This window comes from Budorcas taxicolor, chromosome 3 (genome assembly GCF_023091745.1).
Source record: "Budorcas taxicolor isolate Tak-1 chromosome 3, Takin1.1, whole genome shotgun sequence".
NCBI classification, from domain to species: Eukaryota; Metazoa; Chordata; class Mammalia; order Artiodactyla; family Bovidae; genus Budorcas; species Budorcas taxicolor.
Window position 1 is genome coordinate 107,050,163 of NC_068912.1, and position 21,106 is coordinate 107,071,268.

Genomic DNA, 21,106 nt, shown 5'->3' on the forward strand with positions numbered 1-21,106 from the left:
CTGCCCTACTCCCCTCAGGCTGCAAATGCATTGCTTCCCTTCTCATCTTTGCCCCTTCTGGGACAGTGTATGTAACTGAAAACTTTAGCTCTCCTGAATACGAAAATCCTGTTTCATTTGTAGAGTGAGGAGACTACAAATTAATAGAAGCAGAGAGATCCAAGTCATTTAAGGGTCAAACAATGAGTGTCTAGGATCCCCATCATCATCAACATCTCTTTCCCCAACTCTCTCCAAAAGAATGTTTGGCTTTAACCTCACAAACTACCTCCCCTGCTCACTCCACTGATTCCAGCTTAGGCAAACAGTTCTCTATAAGGTAATAAGGGGATTTCTAAGTCTGGAAAATGCAGGAATTCCACACAGCAAAGTAACAAAGGTTCGGATGCTAATCCACCCTGACTTCCCAGTGAGAATGGTGCAGAGAAGGGAGAGAAATTCTTTGGCACTTAAGCATAAAGCAGACTGCACAACAGTCTCATATAGCTCAAGTTAATTGACTCTGGCCCACCATTTTTGACTCATTCTTCCGCTCAAAAAAGAGATCTGTGTCTGGGAAGGATCAAATTCCTATACACCTGATCAAAGTCCTTCAGAGGAAGGCCAAACTGAGTGAAACAACTAAAAGGACTGGACACAGGAGCCTCTCCTGTAACAAACCCTACTTCCCCCTTCTTTCCTAGCTTCACCTGCCAGCAATCGCACTTCCTTTCAGCTGGAGGCCACCAGCAAGATGATCCACTGAAGTACTGGGATTTCTTCACTTATTTTTGTTTTAATTCTGCTGGTTTTTAAAGCTACAGCAGCCAGAGACAGGCCCAGAGGGGCACAAGAGTTGCCCAAAATCCTGCAAAAGAAACTTAATGAAACCATCCACTCAGCAGCACTTTTTTTTTAATGAAGTTCAGCAGCACAATCTAATCCCTTTGTGCACTGAAATGAACCACATTTCTTAAAAGAAAGACCACAAGGGGGTTGACAGAAAACTTGCTGCAGGCAGGAAAACCTGGACAGCTTACAGGAGCTGATGCAGAAGGGAACAAGTAGAACTCCTAAGCAGGTCCATTTCAGCATTTTACCTCTCTCTCTCTCTCTCTCTCTCTGCTGCATTCCCAAGCAGAGCTCTAATGGCACGGCAGGGGGATGGAGCGTTTTACAGCTTCTTCATTAGTTTCCCTTCACTGAGTGGCTGCCATAAACAAGTATGCTGGACTCGGTCAAAGGGGCTGAAGTTTCCTCTCCTTCAGATGAAAAGAAACTAAAGGCCCAGTCACAAGGGCCCCAGCTGAATAAAACAGGAGAAAGTGCTGTCCATGTAGTTTCTGGGGAAATCTCCATGTCTGTGGCAAGCACAACCGCCACACAAAGCAAAATCCCAAAACTAGATGTTAAAGATCAAAGCATGGGCCTACCGAGGCCACGCACCCCTGCTTCCACTTAAAGGGAACCTCCAGCAGTTAGGCAAACACGGTCCACCAGCCTCCGGGCCTGTCAAAACTTTCTCTGCAGACACCCAGGCTTTGGACAAGGCATTAACTTGCAGAACTGCTTAGCAAGAGAGCTTCCAGGGGTTGGAAATCCGAGCTCCCAAGAGAAATTTTTAGGGGGTGGGGAGGACCGAGACCAGTAGACCCCTGCCTCGATCAGGCTGGAAGCCTAGGGGCTGGGGGTGGGAGGCGGCCTCGCCACCAAACCTGCACGCTCACCGACCCCGCCCGACGCTCACCCACTGGCCCCCACCCCGACCCCCAAGGAACCAAGGTGATTCACAACCTCCGCTGCCACGCGACTGATCGGAGGCCGAAGGAGACAAAAGGGGGCGAGGGACCCCGGCGGGCACGCGGAGGTCCGAGCCTCTCCAGGAACGGGTGGCTTCTCCCGCCCCGGCTCCTCCTCCTCCTCCTCCTCCTCCCCGCACTCCCCGCCGCGTTTGGTCTCCGAAGCGGCGCCTGGCCTCGCCTCCTTCTAGCGGAGGCCAGATAACAGGGCTCATAATGTAACTAGTGCTGCGAAGGCGCCGTCCCAGGTGGGAGAGGGCTCGGAAGCTCGTCTCAACTCCAGAAACGAGCCGGCTTCGGCCCACGGCCGCTCCGGCCCGGCCCCAGCGCGGGTGGGCGCCACCCCGCCCGCCGCCCCACCTGCCGCGGGCCCCGGCTCCAGCCTGTCCCCGGCCCGGGCCGCCCGCCCGCCCGCCGCCGCACCTTTGTAGCGCTCCAGCACATCCTCGTACGCCTGCACGAACTCCTTCTCCTGGTTGCGGTTGGCCGGCTGCTGACCCGGCACGTAGCCGGCCATGGCCGCCCGCGCCGCGCTCTCCCGGGGCCCCGGCGGGCGCCGCTTCCAGGCCGGCGCGCTGAGGCGGCAGCCCCAGCCTCGACCCCTTTGTGCGGCCCGAGGGCGGCGGTGGTGGCGGTGCCCCCGGCTCTCGGTTCTCCGCTCCGCGCCCGCCTCGTCCGGCCTGCCGCTCGCGCTCGGCTCCTCAGCCCGCCCGCGCTCCGCCGCCGGTCCCGCTGGCGTTTCCGCCTCCCCACCCCTCGGCTCCGCTCCTCCCTCAGCCCGCCCCGCCGGCGGCGGCGGCGGCGGCGGCTCCTCCCGCCAGGAGCGCCAGGCCCGGCCCGCTCCCCGCCCCTCTCCCCGCCGCCTCCTCGGGCCCCGAGCGCCAGCCCCCGCGACCCCCTCCACCCCCAGCCCCGGGGTCTGTGGGCCCCCCGCGCGGCCGGGACGCGGCCGGGGCCGGAGTGGGGGGCGCGAGGCCGGCCCCCGCGGGGGCGTTCCGCCCGAGCCCCGCCGGGTGGGAGGCTCCCGGCGCGTCGGGATGAAAGGCCCGGCCGGCCGCCGCGGAGGGGGAGAGCCCCGCGGCCCACTCGGCGGGGCGGGCGGGCTGCCCCACTCGGGGCGGACCCACACCCGGAGCCGGGACAAAGGAGGGAGCCCCCTGGCTGGAGAGAAGCCGAGCTGGGCCTGTGCCGCGGCTGGAGAAGGACCCAGGGACGCTGAAGGTTAGGGAGCGAGCAAAGACCTAGATAGGTCGCAGGGCCAGACACGGTCAGGAGGAAGCCGGGGCAAGATCCAGACGGGCTGCCGGGCGAGGCCAAGGGAACACTCAGACCACAAAGAATCCCAGGAACAAAGGGTTTTCCAGAAACGGAAGAAACTGAATCCCAGCACCATGAAATAAACCAGGCCAAGAACGAGGAGCCAGAGCCTGAGAAATGACAACTGAGGGAAGGAAAACAGGATTCTGACTGAACCGTGGGGTGAATAAGAGGAGAGAGGGGAGATAACACATCTACAGGGAAACGATGCAACAGGAATATTATTACACTGTGACGGCCATAGGGACAGAGGCTTAGATCAAAAGGGAGAAATGTGGGGACCTGAGGCTGAACAGAGTCTGCTATGCAACAAAAGGATTCTGGAGCCTAACTGCTCACAGAAGAAAAAGGCAAGCCACTAACTCTCAGTCATCAGGGAAAAGGGAAAGAATGAAGAAAGAGTGCTGGGGAATGCGGGTAGGAATATACTGAGGACCATTTTGAGGAGGGCATTCCCAACATCCTCTGATCCTCCATTCAGGCCAGTATTCATGGACTGCACTGAGGCAAGAGCAGTGAGGAACTCAGGTAAATGCAGGTGATTTTTTGCCCACATCTACACCTATCTAGCCATTATCCTTCCCAGCCTCCGCAAGTCTGTTAATTTTGGGGGTTTAGGGGGAGGGCAGCGGCAAGCAGGTGGGAATGTGGTTGTGAGTTAAAAATTAGGCTCACTGATCTCACAATAACAGCGCACTAGCAAGTCAAAAAAGAATTCATGTGACACTGAGCTGACAAATTTGGGACTTGGGCTTCCATTTCAGTTCCCATTCTCCAGATTTTTAAGAGAAGCTTCTCACCCCGGGGCAAGGCCTGCATCTCTGTACGCTATGAGTAGTGCCAAGTATTTGATCAGTGCTCAGCAAGCACATTAATAACAAGAAGAGATGATGCTTTTCACTAATAGGTGCTTGATGGTTGTTTCCACATCATACCATGATCAGAAATTGTGTGAGCAAGTCATTAATCATGTCTTTTTCCATCAAATTTTGCTGACCTGCCCAACTTCTAGGCATAGAGATCATACAGGGAAGGGCCTGAAAGAGGACAGACAGGGAGGCGCCTTGGACAAATGCTCGTTTCCTTCCAGTTTAGTCCTCTGTGCTCAGAAAAAGCTAGTTCACAGTTTGGCATCAACTGCTAATGAGCTCAGTTTAAGAAAAGGAAGAGAAGAAGCTTGAGGTTTATTCTTTTTAAAATAAAAGGCTTTCGGTAGAAAATGCAGGATGCAGAAGTCGGTGATCGATGGCATAAGCACATTTTTCGTAAACAGCAGAGAATATAGAAATGCTAACTCTGAGGATCTTGACTCTATTCATGCTGAGTCATCTGCATTTCCTATATTATTTCATAGCAGATGAGCTAGGAAAGCCCAGACACAAACATACAGACACACACACCTCCACCCTCGCCCCCAAACAGTATCTGCCTCCTCATTTTCAGCACAGTAAATTGGAAAGTTGCTCCGTCCCTTCCTGCGGCTGCTACATGCAGCACTTAGCGAGCAGGTTGCTCAAGAATTGCCAAAGGTGAGGAAAGGCAAGTGCAGGAAGGGAATGAGAATCTGTTCTGGGAACCAAGCTTTGTTGGAGGCTTCGGGGGTGATCTGAGGGAGAGGGCAAGGGGTTGAGATGCCATTAAGAAGCATGGTAATTAAGGAAGAAAGTTCTGGTTTGGGTTGTGGCTAGAAGGGCTTCTTGACACGATTTGCATTTAAATGCTCCCAAGAGATTTTGAAGTAATGCATTCTTCTAATGAATGGAAAAGGGGAAGTCCACATGTTTGGCTGATGTTCCCGTTTTATACAGAGAAAATTTTACAAGGATAGAGGAACAAAGCGGCTGCTGGGGGGGTGGGGAGTGATGGGAAGAATGAAGCCTAGGCAGGGGAGTTTTTAGTTTTTTCCAGGCAACCGTCTAAATTTATAGCCAGACCACACAATTGGGACAGCTCTGAGGCTCCCTCCTTTTGGTCCATGATTTTCCTTTGCTCCAATAGTGAGACTCCAATAGTGAGACATTTCCAAAGAGGCTGCCAAGGGGAAGCTGAAGGAGACAAGGTGTACTCCGAAGGGCATCTAGTGGTGGGAAGGGGTAATGCAAGTAAATAAAGCCCTATTTTCTCTGAGTGTCCTCCTCTTCTTGAAAGCCTCACCAGGTGCCTCTCTCCCTAAGGCTCAACTTCTTTCACCACCTCCTATGGGCTCTCTCTCCTCAAGGCCTCCCCACCTGCTTTTCTCCCAGGCCAGAACCCTCCACTGCTCTCCTCTTTTCTCCTGGCTCGCTCCTGCTCAGGCCTCTGCTGAAAATCTCTCGGATTAGTAGGCCCTCCTGCCTCTCTACTCCCCTCGGGTAATAACCATCACACTGAAGTTACAGGTTCAGTGTCTTCCTTCCTTACTAAGTCACTAGCTCCCTGAGGGCTGTTGTTTGTGTGTCTTGTTCACCACAGGATCCTTAGCATTTAACAAATGACCTGCCCCAGAGGGTACTGATTAAATATTTGTTTTAACTTTTGATTAAATGCATGAATGACTGAACCAGATGATTCTAAAATACTCAGTTGCCTGTGGCTTCTGACTCCATAGAAGGCAAGGGTATTTAAGAAAGTATGCTTCTCTCACAGCTTCCCTTATCTCTGCCCGGCATTCAAAGTCCTGCATATTTTGACATCTACCTTCCTTTACAGTCTGATTTCCCTTATCCCTAACAATCAAACTCAGAAGCTTCGCCTGGAATGTCCTCCATCCCCAGTTCCATCTAATGATCCCCTGCACATCTTGTAAAAGCTCACCTGAAAACGACCTGAGGTTATTTTTTAGTCAATTCAGATAGAAGAGGCTCTTCTCAAACATCCCAACCACAAACCCATTCTTTCCCCATTCCTGGGGCAGCCACATATACTGTGCATGCAATCTACCTACATCACTGCCTCCTAGTGCCCTGGTTCACAAATTCTTTGAGGCAGAAGAATTGATTTCACTTTCTTCATCATACGGCCGAACACAATGCTTTGCACCTAATGGGTGCTCAGTAAATATTTGCTGAAGGCAAGGGTTCCTTGCTGAAAACACACAGAGGTGGGGGCTGTGAACTAGATCTGTGATTCAAGACAACTAAGTCCAATTCAGTGGCCGAGAGCTGAGGGCAGGTCGTGCACAGAGAGGAAATAGGGAAGTGCAAATCATTTCTCCTGCTGGTGCTCCTCCAGCCTTTGGAAGGCTTACTCCTAGCACTTCTTCAGTTTGGCTCATGCTGCATTATTTTACATGTGTTAATTGCTGCTTTATAAATAAATTACTTGCTAGTAGGGAGGGTGTGTGTGTGTGTGTTTTCTCTGGTCCTCTTTGCAAAGGTACACTGTCTCTTGCGCTCTAACAGTAGCCGGAGCCAGCCAACCAGACAGACAGACACTAAAGAGGCTATCCATTGGCCAACTCGTGGAAGAAAATCTAGTTCTAGGCTTAGACCTACCTCCAGGCCCAGCCCCACCATCCTTTTAGACATTAGCTTTAGCTAGTCCCAGCCAAAGCTCCTTTTCAGCCCAGCCCCTGGAAACCCTTGCTAAACTTTGCCTAAAGTTTCCAAATCTGCTTCTGGGGTAGGAATTTGCCCACTATCATGCTGCCCTCTTCCTTTCTGAAAGTTCAACACCACTAATTTATGAGGCCTGGAGGGTGCCACCCACCCAGAAAGACAAGATCCCAGCCACCCAGCAGCCCATCACCCTGTCACCATAGCAACCCTCAAAATGGTTACTCAGCCATCTGGGTTACCATAGCAACTGGCCAAGTCTCTCCACCTCAGCCTCTCCCTGGGCCTTCTCCTCTGGCTTATCAGAGCCAATGCCAAAGACTCTTCAATCCTTACTGGGGGAAATGAGCAGAAGCTGGACCCCTGATAGGCAGTTGTCTCAAAGGGGCGTGGAATAACTTGCCCACCCCGGGCTTCCTGAGGCTCCTTGGAGATAATGGGTGTTAAGACATTCCGTGAACCTTGAAGTGGCACACAGATGTCAGCTATTATTAAACTACTGTTCCTTGTAATGGGGGAGGCAGTGGGTTAGCCTAGGCAGAGCTGGTGCCATTCCCAGCTTGGTCCCTCACTGGCTGGGAGACCTTGAGCAAGTTACCCAACTCTCTGGGCTTGTTTCCTCAATTGCAGCACGTCTGCCTCCTCAAGTTATTTCAAGGATTAGGTCAAACAAAGCATAGAAGAACCTAAGCACAAAGCTCAGCACTTAAAACATATCAGTACAAGCTGGAAAAGGTACTGGCCCCTCTCCAATCTCCTAGTCTCTGTGAATATGTTTTATTTTCTCTTTTTAAGGAATCGAGGCTGACATGAGCCCCGTGTGCTCAACCACACCCAATCTCCCTTCCTGCTCTGGGTCAGAGGAGGGCCTCTTCCGGCAGGGTGGGGGGCCTCTGAAGTTCCTACCAAACAGGGCCACAGGCAGTCTGGACCCCTTGGGGAATTGGGAGGCTCCTCAAATTAGGGGGTGTGGCTTGTAACCTACAAAACTCCCCTCCACTTGAAACATCTCCCCAGCTTATACTACCTCAGGCTTTAGAGAGCAGTGGTTACTCCTGCGGAAGGTCAGAGTCACATGGAACAATTCAGCAGTGACAGTGTAGACCTGGGGCTGAATTACATGTATTAGCACAAGAACAGAATTCCTTCCCTCTAGGGCTTCCCGGGTAGCTCAGTGGGTAAAGAACCTGCCTGCCATGCAGGAGACACCAGAAATATAGGTTCAGTTCCTGAGTTGACAAGATCCCCTGGAGGGGGGCATGGCAACCCACTCCAGTATTCTTGCCTTGAGAATCCCACGGACAGAGGAGCCTGGCAGGCCACAGTCCATTAGGTAGCAAAGAGTCGGACAGGACTGAAGCGACTGAACACAAGACAGCACGTGGTTTTAAAAGATTTCACTCCTTTTGCATCTCAACTTCAGTCTCTCAAGACCAAATCCTCAAAAATCTATTTTGGGGGTACTTTCCTCAAGTACATTGGCAGGGTGTTGATTCAAACCCAGGGTCTGCGGATTTGAAGTATTTTAGGCAAACCAGACAGACACCACCCTCAGAAATCAAGATTTCAGACAGAACCAGGTGCGCTCCAGCCTAGCTCTGTGTGTCCGGGGAGCAGGGCATGAACCTTAAGGTGGGAGGAAATGAGGATCAGACGAGCGACACCGACACACCCCTGGGCCAGGAGTAAAAATCCCTCCTCACACTTCTGTGAAATGGTTCCGTGGAACTTGGCCAGACTTCAGACAGAACTACTGAGCAAATAAACTGATATACTTCCCATGGGGGGAAAGGCAATGGAATAGCTAAGAAGTGTTATCTTCTAGTCACAAAGTTGTGTCCAACTCTTGCCACCCCATGGACTGTAGCTCCTCTGTCCACGGGATTTCCCAGGCAAGAAATACTGGAGTGGATTGCCATTTCCTACATCAGGGGATCTCCCCAACCCAGGGATCAAACCCATGTCTCCTGCATTGGCAGGCAGAGTCTTTACCACTGAGCCACCAGGGAAACCTGTGGGAGCTCCAAGTATGTGATTTCTGGAGTTTACATCTATGTAACTGGGGAAGCGGAATTGGGAAATGTTATGAACTGAGATTGGCCATGAATTGATAATTCTTGAATCTGGGTGATGGGAGGTTATTGTATTCTCACAGCTTTATAGTGTATGTTTGAAGTGTTCTGCAGAAGGCAGGGGATCTGGAGTTAGGCCAACCTGAGCGCCAGCAATGAGCATCTCCAAAGGGCACGTGTCCATGTTGTGTTTCAGGGATGCTGTGCAGGCTCAGTACTGTATCCCAGGTCCACTATTAGCCAACTGTATGAGCTCAAACAAGTTCCTCAACTTTCCTCTTCTGTAAAAAGGGAGAATAGCAACAACTTTCCAAGGTTCCATAAGGATTAAACAATATATGTTCATGCCTGGCACACGTTTTGGACTCAAAACACAGTAGCTTTTCCAGCTACTGTTTACTAGGGGATCCCAGCTGGCATCAGCTCTCAGGAGCTCCTGGACTGAGTCCAGAGTTCAACTCCCCAAACCACCCTCTGGATTCGTTCATCCTATTTCCCATCAGCTGTTCTCTCTTCACTTCCCTTCCATCTTTTCTACTGAGGCCAAAGAAAGAAGAGCAAGAACAGAAACAAGCAACAGGGACATGCCCTCTCTCTTCAGGTTGTCCTGACAAATTCCTATGTCTTTTCCAAGTCGCAGATCAAATGCCATCATTGCTTTAAGCTAAGAGGCAGGGCAGAAGTAGAAGGAAGCCCTTCCCTCTCAGAACATCCTCACAATTCTGGGCTTGCAATGTGCACAGTTCATGCTGCATCCTAGCTGCCTTCACAGGCTGCAGCTGGGTTCTAAAGCCCACTCTGAGTCTAGCACACTGCAGTCCTGGGTGTCGGTGTGTGCTTTCAGACATGTCCAACCCTTTGTGACCCACTAGACTGTAGCCCACCAGGCTCCTCTGTCCATGGGATTCTCCGGGCAAGAATACTGGAGTGGGTTGCCATGCCCTCCTCCAGGGATCTTCCCTACTTTAGAACTGAACCCATATCTCTTATGTCTCCTGCATCGGCAGGCAGGTTCTTCACCATGAGCGCCACCTAGGAAGCCCACACAGCAGCCCTAGGAATATGGTTAAATGAACGATGAATGAGCAAAGGGGTAAATCAATAAATCATAAATTAGCGCACAGGTGCATGAATGAATGATATTAATGAGAATAGCTAACATGTATCAAGTCTGACTGCACAGCAGGCACGGCCGAGTCCCTCACTCCCATTAGCTCATGTAATCCACCTAGCAGTGGCTCTTTCACGCCCTCGTTCTAACTGTGAGAAAGTGAGGCTCAGTGAAGTTAGTAACTACTCAGGGTCACCCACCTGATGAAGTGATAGACCCGGGACTCCAGCCAACTCCCAAAGCCATTCCCTGGAGTGAATGAATGGAAATTTAGGAAAAGAGGAAAGGAATGAATGAGAAGGGAAGAGGATGCCTAGAGATACACCCACTGAGGCTCCAGGCGGAATCCTCCCCTTGACCCAAAGGCAAAAGCCTGGTGCCTTCTGGGGAAGGGGTGGGACACAGCTGAGGAGAGAAATGTCAGCCCATAATCACTCCTCAGGTTACAGGGCCTTCCAGACCATCTCTGCAGCAATATCCTAAGTCTGGGCGGAGATTATAGCCAGGAATACCAGCTCTGCTCCTGCAGGGAAGCCAAGGCACAGCCAGGAAGCTGGCCAGCTTCTACCTGACAGGTGGCAACAGGCAGCCCCAGGGCCAAATCACGGCAGGTCCTAGCCACAGCAACTAGCCAGGCTCAAGATAGCACAATGGTGATGATGGGTTCTTAACATTCACACCCAGGTGTGTTCACAGACCTTTCCCCAGGGGAAGGACCACTGGAATAAAAGACAAGTGCAGCCCCTGACCCTGCTGTACTGTCAGATCCTCTGGAGGCATCAAAACCCCTGGGGGTGAGAAATGGCAGCCTTTCACAGCCCCCCAAGTTAACCGATCCTTCCTCTGCATTCCTAACCTTGGTTCTAGGCTGCTCTCAGAATAGAAAGGGTGTGAGTCAGACTGCCACTCCAAACCTGTCTCTGTGTCACCTGGGAAGTCACTCAAAAAGCATGATGGGAATTCAGCAACATAAAGATGGCACCTCACAATGTGACAACCACCCTCCCTGACCAGCTGGGGGGTCCCACAAGGACCCTGAGCCTCAGAGAAAGGACAGCTTGGCTGTCTTTTCTGCTGCTTCCACAGAATTCTGCCCACGTGGTCGCTTTCCATCCCTGCAGCTAATGTGACCCAGATTCACTGTCAAAGAGCTGGAGCCGAGCCGGTGGTGTGTAGCTACAATTCATTCTGCCCCACTTTCAGGGACTCTCTCCTGTTCATCTCTCCTGCTACTGAAACAGAGCTCCAGGACAGGGCCTGGGACTCTGAGGATACTGCCAGAAAGGAGGAGGAGGCTCCTTGGGCTCGGGAGGAGGGATTCCCAATGGAATTTTTAGGCATCCATTCTCCCCGCCCCCACATCCCATTCTTCGCATCATGGCTTGGCCAGAAATACAGACACACACACACACACGCACACACACTTCCATCTGCTCAAAGCCCTGGAGTGAACAAAAAAAGGTACAAGACTAAGAGAACTGGGGCTTCTTCCTTGCTCACCTAGGAAACTGCTGGCCTCCTGGAGTCCCTCCCCACTGTCTCCTCTAGTTGTCCAGGGAGAAACAAGGAATGACATGCCAGGTCCAGTATCAGACATGTTAACCCATATTTGTCTGGCATGTTTTGACTCTCATCCAATGATCATTCGAATCAGATGTCATCACCTCCCTTGTACAGATAAGGAAATTGAAGCCCAAAGAAATAAATCATTTACTCGGGTTTTCTGACTCCAGATTCGCGTGTCTCCACAGTGCCTGGCACACAGCTGGGGCTAAACCCACTTGTTTAACCAAATGAATGAATGACCAAGCCAACAGGAACCTTCTGAGAGCTTCCATCCTGGAGGAGAGGCACACGGGCACAGAGAAGCAAGCTTCTTGCCCTGACCAGGCAACAGCTCTCAAGGCTGTCTCCCCAGGGGTGAGCCCTTGAATCACTCCAGTAGCGGAGCTTAGGCTCAAAAGCAGGAGAAACCCCAGCATCAAGTAGCATTTCATAGCCCTCACAGAGCCGTTAGCTTCCAGAGCCCACATTCTCAGAGTGAGATCTTGGGGCAAAACCAGGAAGGGTGAGATGGGCCTCCTGACTACAGTGAGCTCTAGATCTGGTGAGGGAAACACACCTGGAAACAATGAGCTTTAACAGAAGGCCAGTTGAAACAAGGCTAGAGACACAATTGCTGTCTGACTGGTGGAGAAATCAGGGAAGGCTTCTTGGGGGAGACCACCTTGGGTGCTGGGGATGATGACGTCACGAGCACCTGCTGAAGGGCTCCCAAGAACAAATCCTCCAGATGCTTTCTGCTGGTTCATGGGAGGCCATGCCTCAGCCCTGAGTCCCTGTGCTCCCCTCTTTCACAATACATGTGTGCATGCCCAGGTGCTCATTCATGTCCAGTTCTTCACAACCCCATGGACTGTAGCCCTCCAGGATCCTCTGACCATGGAATTTCCCAGGCAACAATACTGGAGCGGGTTTCCATTTCCTACTTCAAGGGATCTTCCCGATCCAGGGATGGAATCCCCACCTCTTGTGTTTTCTACAGTGGCAGGCAATTCTCTTCCACTGCGCCACCTAGGAAGCCCTATTTCACAACACATACAGGAAAGTAATTATTCTTTCCCTTCTGGCCTCTGAACTAGTTCCATGAAGAAGTGATTCCATTTTCAGTCATCTTTAAGTATTAATGCCAAGAGGGAGAGTCCTGAATATATGACGTTACATGGTTGAATTCCTGATTGGTAGGTAGATGAGGAATCCCTCCTGCCCCCAGCCCAGCCCCTAGCCCAAACAGGGTCCCTTCCATCAGACACTTTACTGCCATCTGCAGGAAACTTGCCACAATAAAATACAAATTTACGATGACAAAAGCTGAATGGCGCCCCCTAGAGTCGAGCGGTGTCCAGCCATGTGACTAGGGTCCTGCACTGGTTTTTTCTCCCCCAAGGCTTCACAAGCCCCAAGGGATACAACGTTCTCTCCTCTGCCCTCTTCTAGCCTGTGGGGTTGGGCTCCTTGCCCAAGTACCCTCCCCAGATCCCCCCTCCCATGTGGCCCTGCCCACCCTTCACCAGTGAATAAGGGTATTTCTATTGCTGTTCAATAACAGAGAGCTAAAGGCTCCCAAGATGCAAACTCCACTAGATCTTTGTCTCTGCTTTTTTCTATAGCTCAGGATTGTGAAGCCTCTCCCAGAGGTGACCAGAATGACTCTCTGGTGAGTCTGGAGGCCCAGTCAGCTATTTAGATTGTAGCCAGCAGAAACATCCAGCTGGCCTGGTTGTCAGGTATTGCCTAAGGGAATGGAAACAGCGATGTACCTGGAGTTAGAAGATCTGGGTCTACTGTTCCTATGTGACTCCAAGCAAGTCCCTTAAATCCTCTGGACCTCAGATTCTAACACGTGTCCCACCTAACATGCTGTTATCATGAAATCTCTATGAGCAACAGAAACAAGGTTTTCTCGTTAATGACTAATGTTCCACTTTGGTGTGGCTGGGCATAAGGAGTTGAGAATAGGGCTCGCAAAGTAGAGAGAAGAAAAAAAAATGGAGGGAAAGGATGAGGATGGGGAGAATTGGTTATAGCATGTGTGGGGCCCCTAGAACCTGTTCTGATTTTGTAGACTTGAGATCAGCAGTTTTCTCAGCCCGACATGCCTCTCCATCTGACATGTGTCATCAGCAGGGGTCCCCCATTCACCTCTCCAGCGTGAGGGAGGCCCTGAGACCCGTGCAGCACACCGAGTAGGCCAGGCACCGGGGCAGCCTGTGTATTTGCTGAGACTGACTCAGACACCCCTACTTCGCTTCAGAACCCAGGCCCACAGGGAGGGGAAAATTACACAGGCCTCAGCTGGCTTCCAGGATAAGACTGACTTCATTTCCTCCCCGAATGTAAGTTCTAACATCAGAGAGCTTCAGAGCACACAGGGTCTCCCAAACGTGCCCTTCCCACCCTCGCAGGAAGCAGCTGCCAGAGAAGGAAGGCTGCCTTCTTAATTACTCTGGTAGAACCCCCACCACGCTCTGAAATCACAGGAAGATTTCAGCCGGGGCCCTGAAGTAGCAGTCCCGCCTCTCCTCCGCTGCCTCTCCTCTCTCCTGCTAACGAAACACGCCCAACTGCAGCACACAAGTTATTTTTAACCATGGCAGTCTCCCCGTTTTCAGCCTCACTGGCCCAGCCCCCTCCCCAAGACAGTCACGTGGCAATGTCAGGATGTAAAGAAGATCAGTCCTGGTGCCCAAAACAGCACAGGGCCTGCCTGTCTTCAGTGGACCCAGCAGCACCCTCACGGATTGAGCCCCCTTGAGTCCATTTCTGTTCTAGACTAGGAATGCTAAACAGCAGGCAAATCATCCCTTGGGGCTCTTCAGAGAAGCCTGGGAGGGGAATTCATCACAAAGGAATCTATAAGTACAGTCATCCCTCACTGTGTGCAAGGGATTGGCTCCAGAACCCCAGGAAGTACCAAAATCCACAGATGCCTGAGTCCCTTATAGATCAGTTGATATGATACAGTTGACCCTTCATATCCGCAGGCTCCACATCTGTGCACATGGGTGATAGAGCATGGGGCTAGAGGGTGTGAGGAAGGGAGGAAAAGGCCTCTGCCCTGCTGCCTTCAGAAGAATGAGGGGTTTGAGCATTTAGAGGACCCTCGATGAGGGCCCTTCAAGGCTGGAAACAAATAAACCCCTCCTACATCACAGGGACAGCTCTGAAACTTCACTGACTGATGCCATTGTCCCAGAGGTCTTGAGAAGGACCAAAGAGTCCTTCCGCCAAGGGCTTCCTACTTCCCACAGTGCAAGTCACTCAGTCGTGTCTGACTCTGTGACCCCATGGACTGTACAGTCCATGGAATACTCTGGGCCAGAATACTGGAGTAGGTAGCCTTTCCCTTCTCCAGGGGATCTTCTCAACCCAGGGATCAAACCCAAGTCTCCCACACTGCAGGTGGATTCTTTACCAGCTGAGCCATAAAGGAAGCCCACAAAAGGGGCTCAAACTCTCCAGCTTGTCTTCCAGGTCTCCTCCCTTGAGGCTCAACCCCTCTCAAATCCCTTCCCGATTACTTGAGCCCACATAGCCCTCCCCCTGTCGAGCTTTCCATTACAACCCACTGCCTGTTCCTGGATCACAATCTGTCACATATTATCCTCTCAACACTCCTTGCCTTCATTCATTCATTCAATACTCGTTGATCTCCAATATGCACAAGGCCCTGTGCAAGGAACTGGGGGTAAAACCATCAGCAAAAAAAATAATAATAATAATCAATGAGACAAAGTCTGGAATTGTTCACAGTCCTAAGGGAGTGACGGCCCCCCATGGGATAACTGCTGTACTGTACCAGGGAACACAGAGGAGAGAAAAGCATGAATACAAGAGTGGAGGAGGGAGCTCTGGATACCTCTGGGGCAACAGGGACAGAGGAGGCGGCACTTACGAGAGGAGGGGGGCTTCCACCACCTCACAGAGAAGAAAGTTCAGGTGTGGAGGTCTGATATATGGGGGTCAAGGAACAGCTCCATGTGGCAGGGTGCCTGGGAGTAGGGGTAATTTTGATGGGTGTCTGATATAGCCTTTATCCCACAGGGATGAACAGCCAAAGGTTGGTAAGCAGCTGAGGAACAGAATCAGGTTTGATTTTTGAACAAAACACTCTGCCAGTCATGTGGAGGAAGTGGGGCAGGTCTGGAAGGAGGAGAACTATCAGATGGTGTTTGGTGGTACAGGTAGAGATGATAAAGTGGAGGCGAGCAGGGTGCATTGTTTGAGGGACGCAAAAGAGGGAGCAGGACAGGCCTTGGTGATGGATTGAAAGTGGGTGATGTCACTGAATTTGCTGCCGATACTGCTTTGTCTGTCTTTCTATCTGCACTCTGGTACCAACGCCTCCTGAGAGGCTGAGCACAACCCACGGAGGCAGCTCCGGATCCAGCCTTTGGTGGAAGCAGCAGAGAGAGCGCTTCCCCTTTACTGAGCCAAGAACCGTGCTAAGAGCTTTATATACATTTTCTCCTCTAATCCTCACAAGAGCCCTGCACAAGAAGCATCCTCAAGAGGAGGAAAGTGAGGCTCTGGCAGGGGTGAGAGACTTGCCCAGATCACACAGCTGTTTGGAGGCGGGGCCACAGTCCAGCACCTCCCCTCTCTGACTCCAACATCTGGGCAGGTGACCACTGCCCTGGCAACAGTTGTGCTGCTCAGCAAAGGGGCAGCAGCCCCAGTTTTCACTCTGCAGAAAGGGTAAACAGGAACCACATTTTTAGAAGGAAATGTGAGTGAAACTGCCTTCTCCAAGGACTTTTTTCCAAGAAAATAACTCAGTGAAGTTAAGTGTTTTGATTTATAAAGATGTTCACTGCAGCATTGTCTATCATGGCCCCCCCAAAAAGAAAAATGAGTAGGATTTTAAAAATCGTGAAATATTACACAGGCTTTAAAAATGGTAATATAAAGCCTGAGATGTCATGTGGAAAATCTTTTTGATGTAGGAGTGAGTAGAAAAAAATCAGATTCACAATGGTGCATGAGCCATGAAGGAAGGCAAGCAACTACATGGAAAATACAACTGCATGGGGACCAAGGCAGGGAAGAAGATGAAAAAGGAAAACGGGCCTCATGTTAGCACACTGGGATCAGGAGTGGCGGACTTTCCTCTTTCAAATTTTTCTTTAATGTCTTTTCATCATGTTTCCAGTAGTAATAACTCCAAACTGGACTCCAGCTGGCTTGTCGGAGAGCCCAGGGGAGGGCCCCTCCACCACCCCACCCCCAGCCAGGATACCCACAGCACCCAGCTCAGTCCAGGCCTCTCTTACCGGCGACTCTGACCACAGCACGCTCCGCAGGGTCCAGCACCGAGTCCTGGCTTTTCCGCTTTTTCTGCTCATGCAGAGGCAGGTTCCAGGGTAAGGTATCCCCTGGGGGACAGGGAGACAGGCTCCCTGACCGCTCACTCCTGTAAGACCGCTCACTTCGACATGACCGCTCGCTCCGGCATGACCGCTCACTGAGTGTTTCTTCATCTGAAGAAGACATGGCCCAGGCCGGGGCTGCAGCTGGAGGGCCTGCAGCCCCTGGAGAAATGATCTGTAGGGGAGAGGAGTGCACGTGAACAGACCGAAGGGGTTGCAAAACGAACGCTGGGACTCGGGAGGCAGAGGTTCTAACCCTGGTTCTGCCACTGACTTGATTTCTTTACCTCTCTGAACCTCAATTTCCTTATCTGGAAAATAGGGATAAGTATCATGGCAAAACTAATTCATGGGGCTTGGGAGAAATCACAGGAAGTAATGTATGTGAAAGTGTCCATAAATATTAAAACACTGCAAAAGTTAGCTCCTATTGGGGACATCCTTAGTGGTCCAGTGGTGGACTCTGCACTTCCTTGGCAGGGGGCACAGGTTCAGTCCCTGGTGGAAACTAAGGTCCTGCATGGTGTGGCCAAATAAACAAACAAAAGTTAGCTCCTATTACTAGTAAGCTCTATTTCTGTTACTTGGTACTTGCGAAGGATTAAGCTTACAGGTTTCATGGATAGAAATATCTGGATTCAAGTTCTTTGTTGTTGTTCAGTCGCAAAGTCGTGTCTAACTCTTTGTGACCCCCATGGACTGCAACACGCCAGGTCTCCCTGTCCCCCACTGTCTCCTGGAATCTGCCCAAGTTCATGTCCGTTGAATCACTGAGGCCATCCAACCATCTCATCCTCTGTCGCCCCCTTCTTCAGCCTTCAATCTTTCCCAGCAAGTTCTACCACATCATTTACTAGCTGTTTGACCTTGGGGAAGTCACTTAATGTCTTTGAGCCTCGGAATCCTCATCTATAAAAGGGAGATGTAAGAGCAACTACCTCACAAGGCGGTTTGCATGGACTAAATGAGGTCCTGCAGGTAAAGTGCTTAAGAGTCCAGTATCCAATAAGCATTTCACAAACATCATCTATTATTACATTCCTGTTCTACTTACCTCCCGGGAATGTTGTAAAGATAAAACGGGGCAACAGATGGGAAGTATTTTCAAAAAGCTAAAGCATGATCTCAATGTTAGGCATGATACAAAGCATGGGTTAGAAAAGGCAGAAATTCTTGATTTCTCCTGTACTGCCTCTGGCAAATATATTTTTTAGAAGTTTAGAAAGTACTAAACTTGAAGACAGACAGACCTAGGCGTAGTTTCTGGTTTGGCCACTTAAAATTGGTGTAATCCGAGGCAAGTCATTTCACTTCTCTGAAACTCAGTTTCCCCATCTGCAAAATGGGGGTAATATTTCAGCTTCTAAGTTGCTGTCTTAAGAACATAGCAAATGTAAAAAAACTGGCTGGTGCCATACATGGCACCCAAGGCATAGGATAAAATGTTCCTTTGCCTATTCTATTCCAACGGGTTGTTGTAGAAATAACTGGCACAGCATGGGGGTGGGGGAGGTAGTACAGAAAGTCCATTTTTCTGGTCAGTTTAGCTACAGTAGGGATCTGAGCGGAAACACAAACACTCTGAGGCCAGCTGGGCTCCACCAGCCAGACTGGGCAGGCTTCCCTCAGCCAGGTCAAGTTCACTTCCCAGAACCATCTGCTATACATGGCCCACCATCCCAGGGCCTCATCAGAGCCCCTGTGGTACATGCCTTCAACCCCAAATCCAGTCCAAGCAAACAGCTCTCAGTGGGGCTTCAGGGTCCAGGGAGGGCAGGAAACCATCGCCTTTCCCTTATGGGGCACCAGCACAGAAGGCTGGGCTGAGACAGGGAGGTGGCCTAAATGTCTGGGCACAGCTCCTCCTGGATTCTGGGAATCTCAGCCTGGAGGCAGCAAGAGGCAGAAACACCTCCTGGGTCACTGGCAAATCCCCATCACAGGCACAGAGTGAGGAGAGATAACAAAAGAAACATCAAATGGTGCAGGAGGCTTCTAGGCAGCCTCCGGCAGGCAGAAGAGCCCTGCCAGGGCACCTCCTGTGCCAGCAGCATTTGGGCCTTCTTCCCCTGGAAGATCAAGAAGGAATCCAGCCCCCGAAAGGCAGAAAGGACCTGGGTTCTGGCACAGCTCTGCCTTTTATGCTAGCATGTAACCCCCTGGTGTCCGCCTCCCACTTCCGTTAGCCAAGTCAGGTGCATAAGTGACCGCCCCCACCTCGGGGAAATTCGGGTCGTCCTTCCATCTCCATACTCAGCCCTGGGCAGGAAAACGCCCCTCCTCTCAGACCACCTGCTTCCTCCCCGAGACGCCCATTTTACTACAAAGGCCCGCTCAACCAAGGCCTCCAGCCTGAGAACCGGTCTCTCCAGCTCTACCCGGGTCAGTCTCCAGACCCTCACGGACACCTGTTTGACCTCGCGGCTGTCGCCCCACCCCTCGGTCACCTGAGCCGCTCCATCAATTCCCCATTCCCGGGAGCGCGCGCCCACGCCCCCAACCCACTCCAAAGGTCGCAGGCCAGGTCGGCGACTGGCACTTCACCTGCAGCTCTCGGGTGGCTGGCCTTCCCCCCTCACCCCTTCCCCACGGCGGGGGAGGGCGCGCCGAGGGCCAGAGGCGACCGGGGTGGGTCCGCGTGCCCGCCGCGCGCGGCTGACAAAGAGCGGGGCCGCGCCATGCGGACGCGCGACCGGGGACCGATCAGGCGTCCCGGCCAGCGGCCGAGATCCGGAGCCCGGCAGCCACCTTCCCCGCCCGGCCCTGCCCGGCCCCGCAGGTCTCTCGCCCGGCCCAGGAGGGCTCAGTGTCCCATTTTCCCGAAGAACACGCCTCCCTTTGGCCCGGGCAGTGCCCGCCGAGGGAAATCCCGGCGCGCGCTCGGCGATGCCCGCCGCCCGCCGCCTGGGCTGCAGGTGCGAGGTCCGGCCGGCCGCGATGCCCGCGCCTGTCAACCAGCCTTCCCGCTGCCGCCCGCTACCCCGGATCAGGCGCGGCCGCCCCGCGCGAGCAGGCACCGCACCCCGGCCGCCGCGGCGCACCGCGAGCCGACGGGCGGGGAGCCCGCCGCCAGCCCCGCGCCCCGCGCCTTACCCTGGGAACCCGTGCGGCAGAGGACCGGCGGCGGCGGGGGCGGCGGCGAAGACGGCGGCGGCGGGGCGCGCCCCGGGCAGGAGCGCAGCGGAGGGGAGCGCCGCCGAGCCGAGGGGAGCGGCTCCCACAATGGCCGAGCTCGCGGCGCCGAGCCCCCCGCCCCCCGCGCCCTAGCGGCGGCGGCTGAAGCGGAGCCGGCGCAGCCGCCCAGCTCGCTCCCCCACCCGCGGCGCCGGCGCCGCCCCCCGCCCCCCGATGCGCGCTCCCCGCCCTGCACCCCACCCGAGGCCGTTTCCGCGCGCCCCGCACGCCCTGCGCACTGACCCCGCGTCCTGCCGCTGCCCCCGGGTCCTCTCTCTGGGTCCTTCCCCCGGTGACTCCTCCCCTGCGGCCGCTCGCATCCCCGGGGCCAACTCACACCCCCTCATTCCCCGCCCTCGGCTCCGGCGCCCTCTGAGTCCCGGCCCCGCGGCCGCTCGCTGACCCGGGCCTGGCTCACGCGGCCCGCCCCCTTGGAGCTCCTCATCCCTGGTCCCGGGGGCGCTCTCCCAAGCTGCGGGGCTCTCAGCCCGGCCCCGGGTCCGGAACCAGCGCGTTCCCCTGCCTGCTCCCATTTTTTGCCTGCATCCCCTGAACCCATCCATGTTCCGTCTCTGCTCCCAGGGCTTCTGCTCCCCCTTCCGAGAGCGCCCTGCCGGTCCACCTACCCGCCGGGCTTCGGGCTTCGGGAACTGAACGTAGGAGGGACCAGGAGGAGGCCCCGTCTTCCCCTCAGGGTGAAAGGCAGAGTGGAACCAGGCCCCAGGAAAAACTCAGACTGGTTTAGACAGCAGCAGCCGCCCCATTCAGAGCCTTGGAAGAGGCGTCATCCACGCAGAAAACATGTTTTGAGCTCCTTCTGTATGCTCTGCCTAATAATACGGTAAAGAAGTGCCTTCAGTGCTCTCCTAGTACAGATCCATGACTGTGTCCAGAGAAAGAAAGGTATTTGCCTAAAGTCACTTCACTAGTAGGCTGCACAGCAACAGTTACCATTTGGGCGAGCCTCCTGGGAACCGTGCAAGGTGCCTCACCTGGGTCACACCATGGGTAATCCACACCATGCTGTTCATTCACTCATTCAACAACTATGGACCCCAGACACTGTGTCGAGTGCTAAGGATACAGTGCTGTGTATGGTCCCCGTCCATTGGCTCCACGGGGTTAGCAGTAAAGAGGGACAATTAGCTATAAATCATGGCATCCCTTGAGGCAGCGTCAAGATCAATACTTC

At 53.1% G+C, this 21,106-nt stretch overlaps 1 protein-coding gene across 1 annotated transcript in view; it reads right to left on the bottom strand.

The window, feature by feature from the left end:
- Positions 1-16,864, bottom strand: part of MACF1 (microtubule actin crosslinking factor 1) — a 340,332-nt gene extending 323,468 nt beyond the window's left edge. Inside the window, exon 1 of the mRNA XM_052636851.1 lies at positions 16,645-16,864. Coding sequence (XP_052492811.1) covers positions 16,645-16,864 — 220 coding nt within the window. The remainder of the gene's footprint in view (positions 1-16,644) is intronic.
- Positions 16,865-21,106: the final 4,242 nt, after the last annotated feature.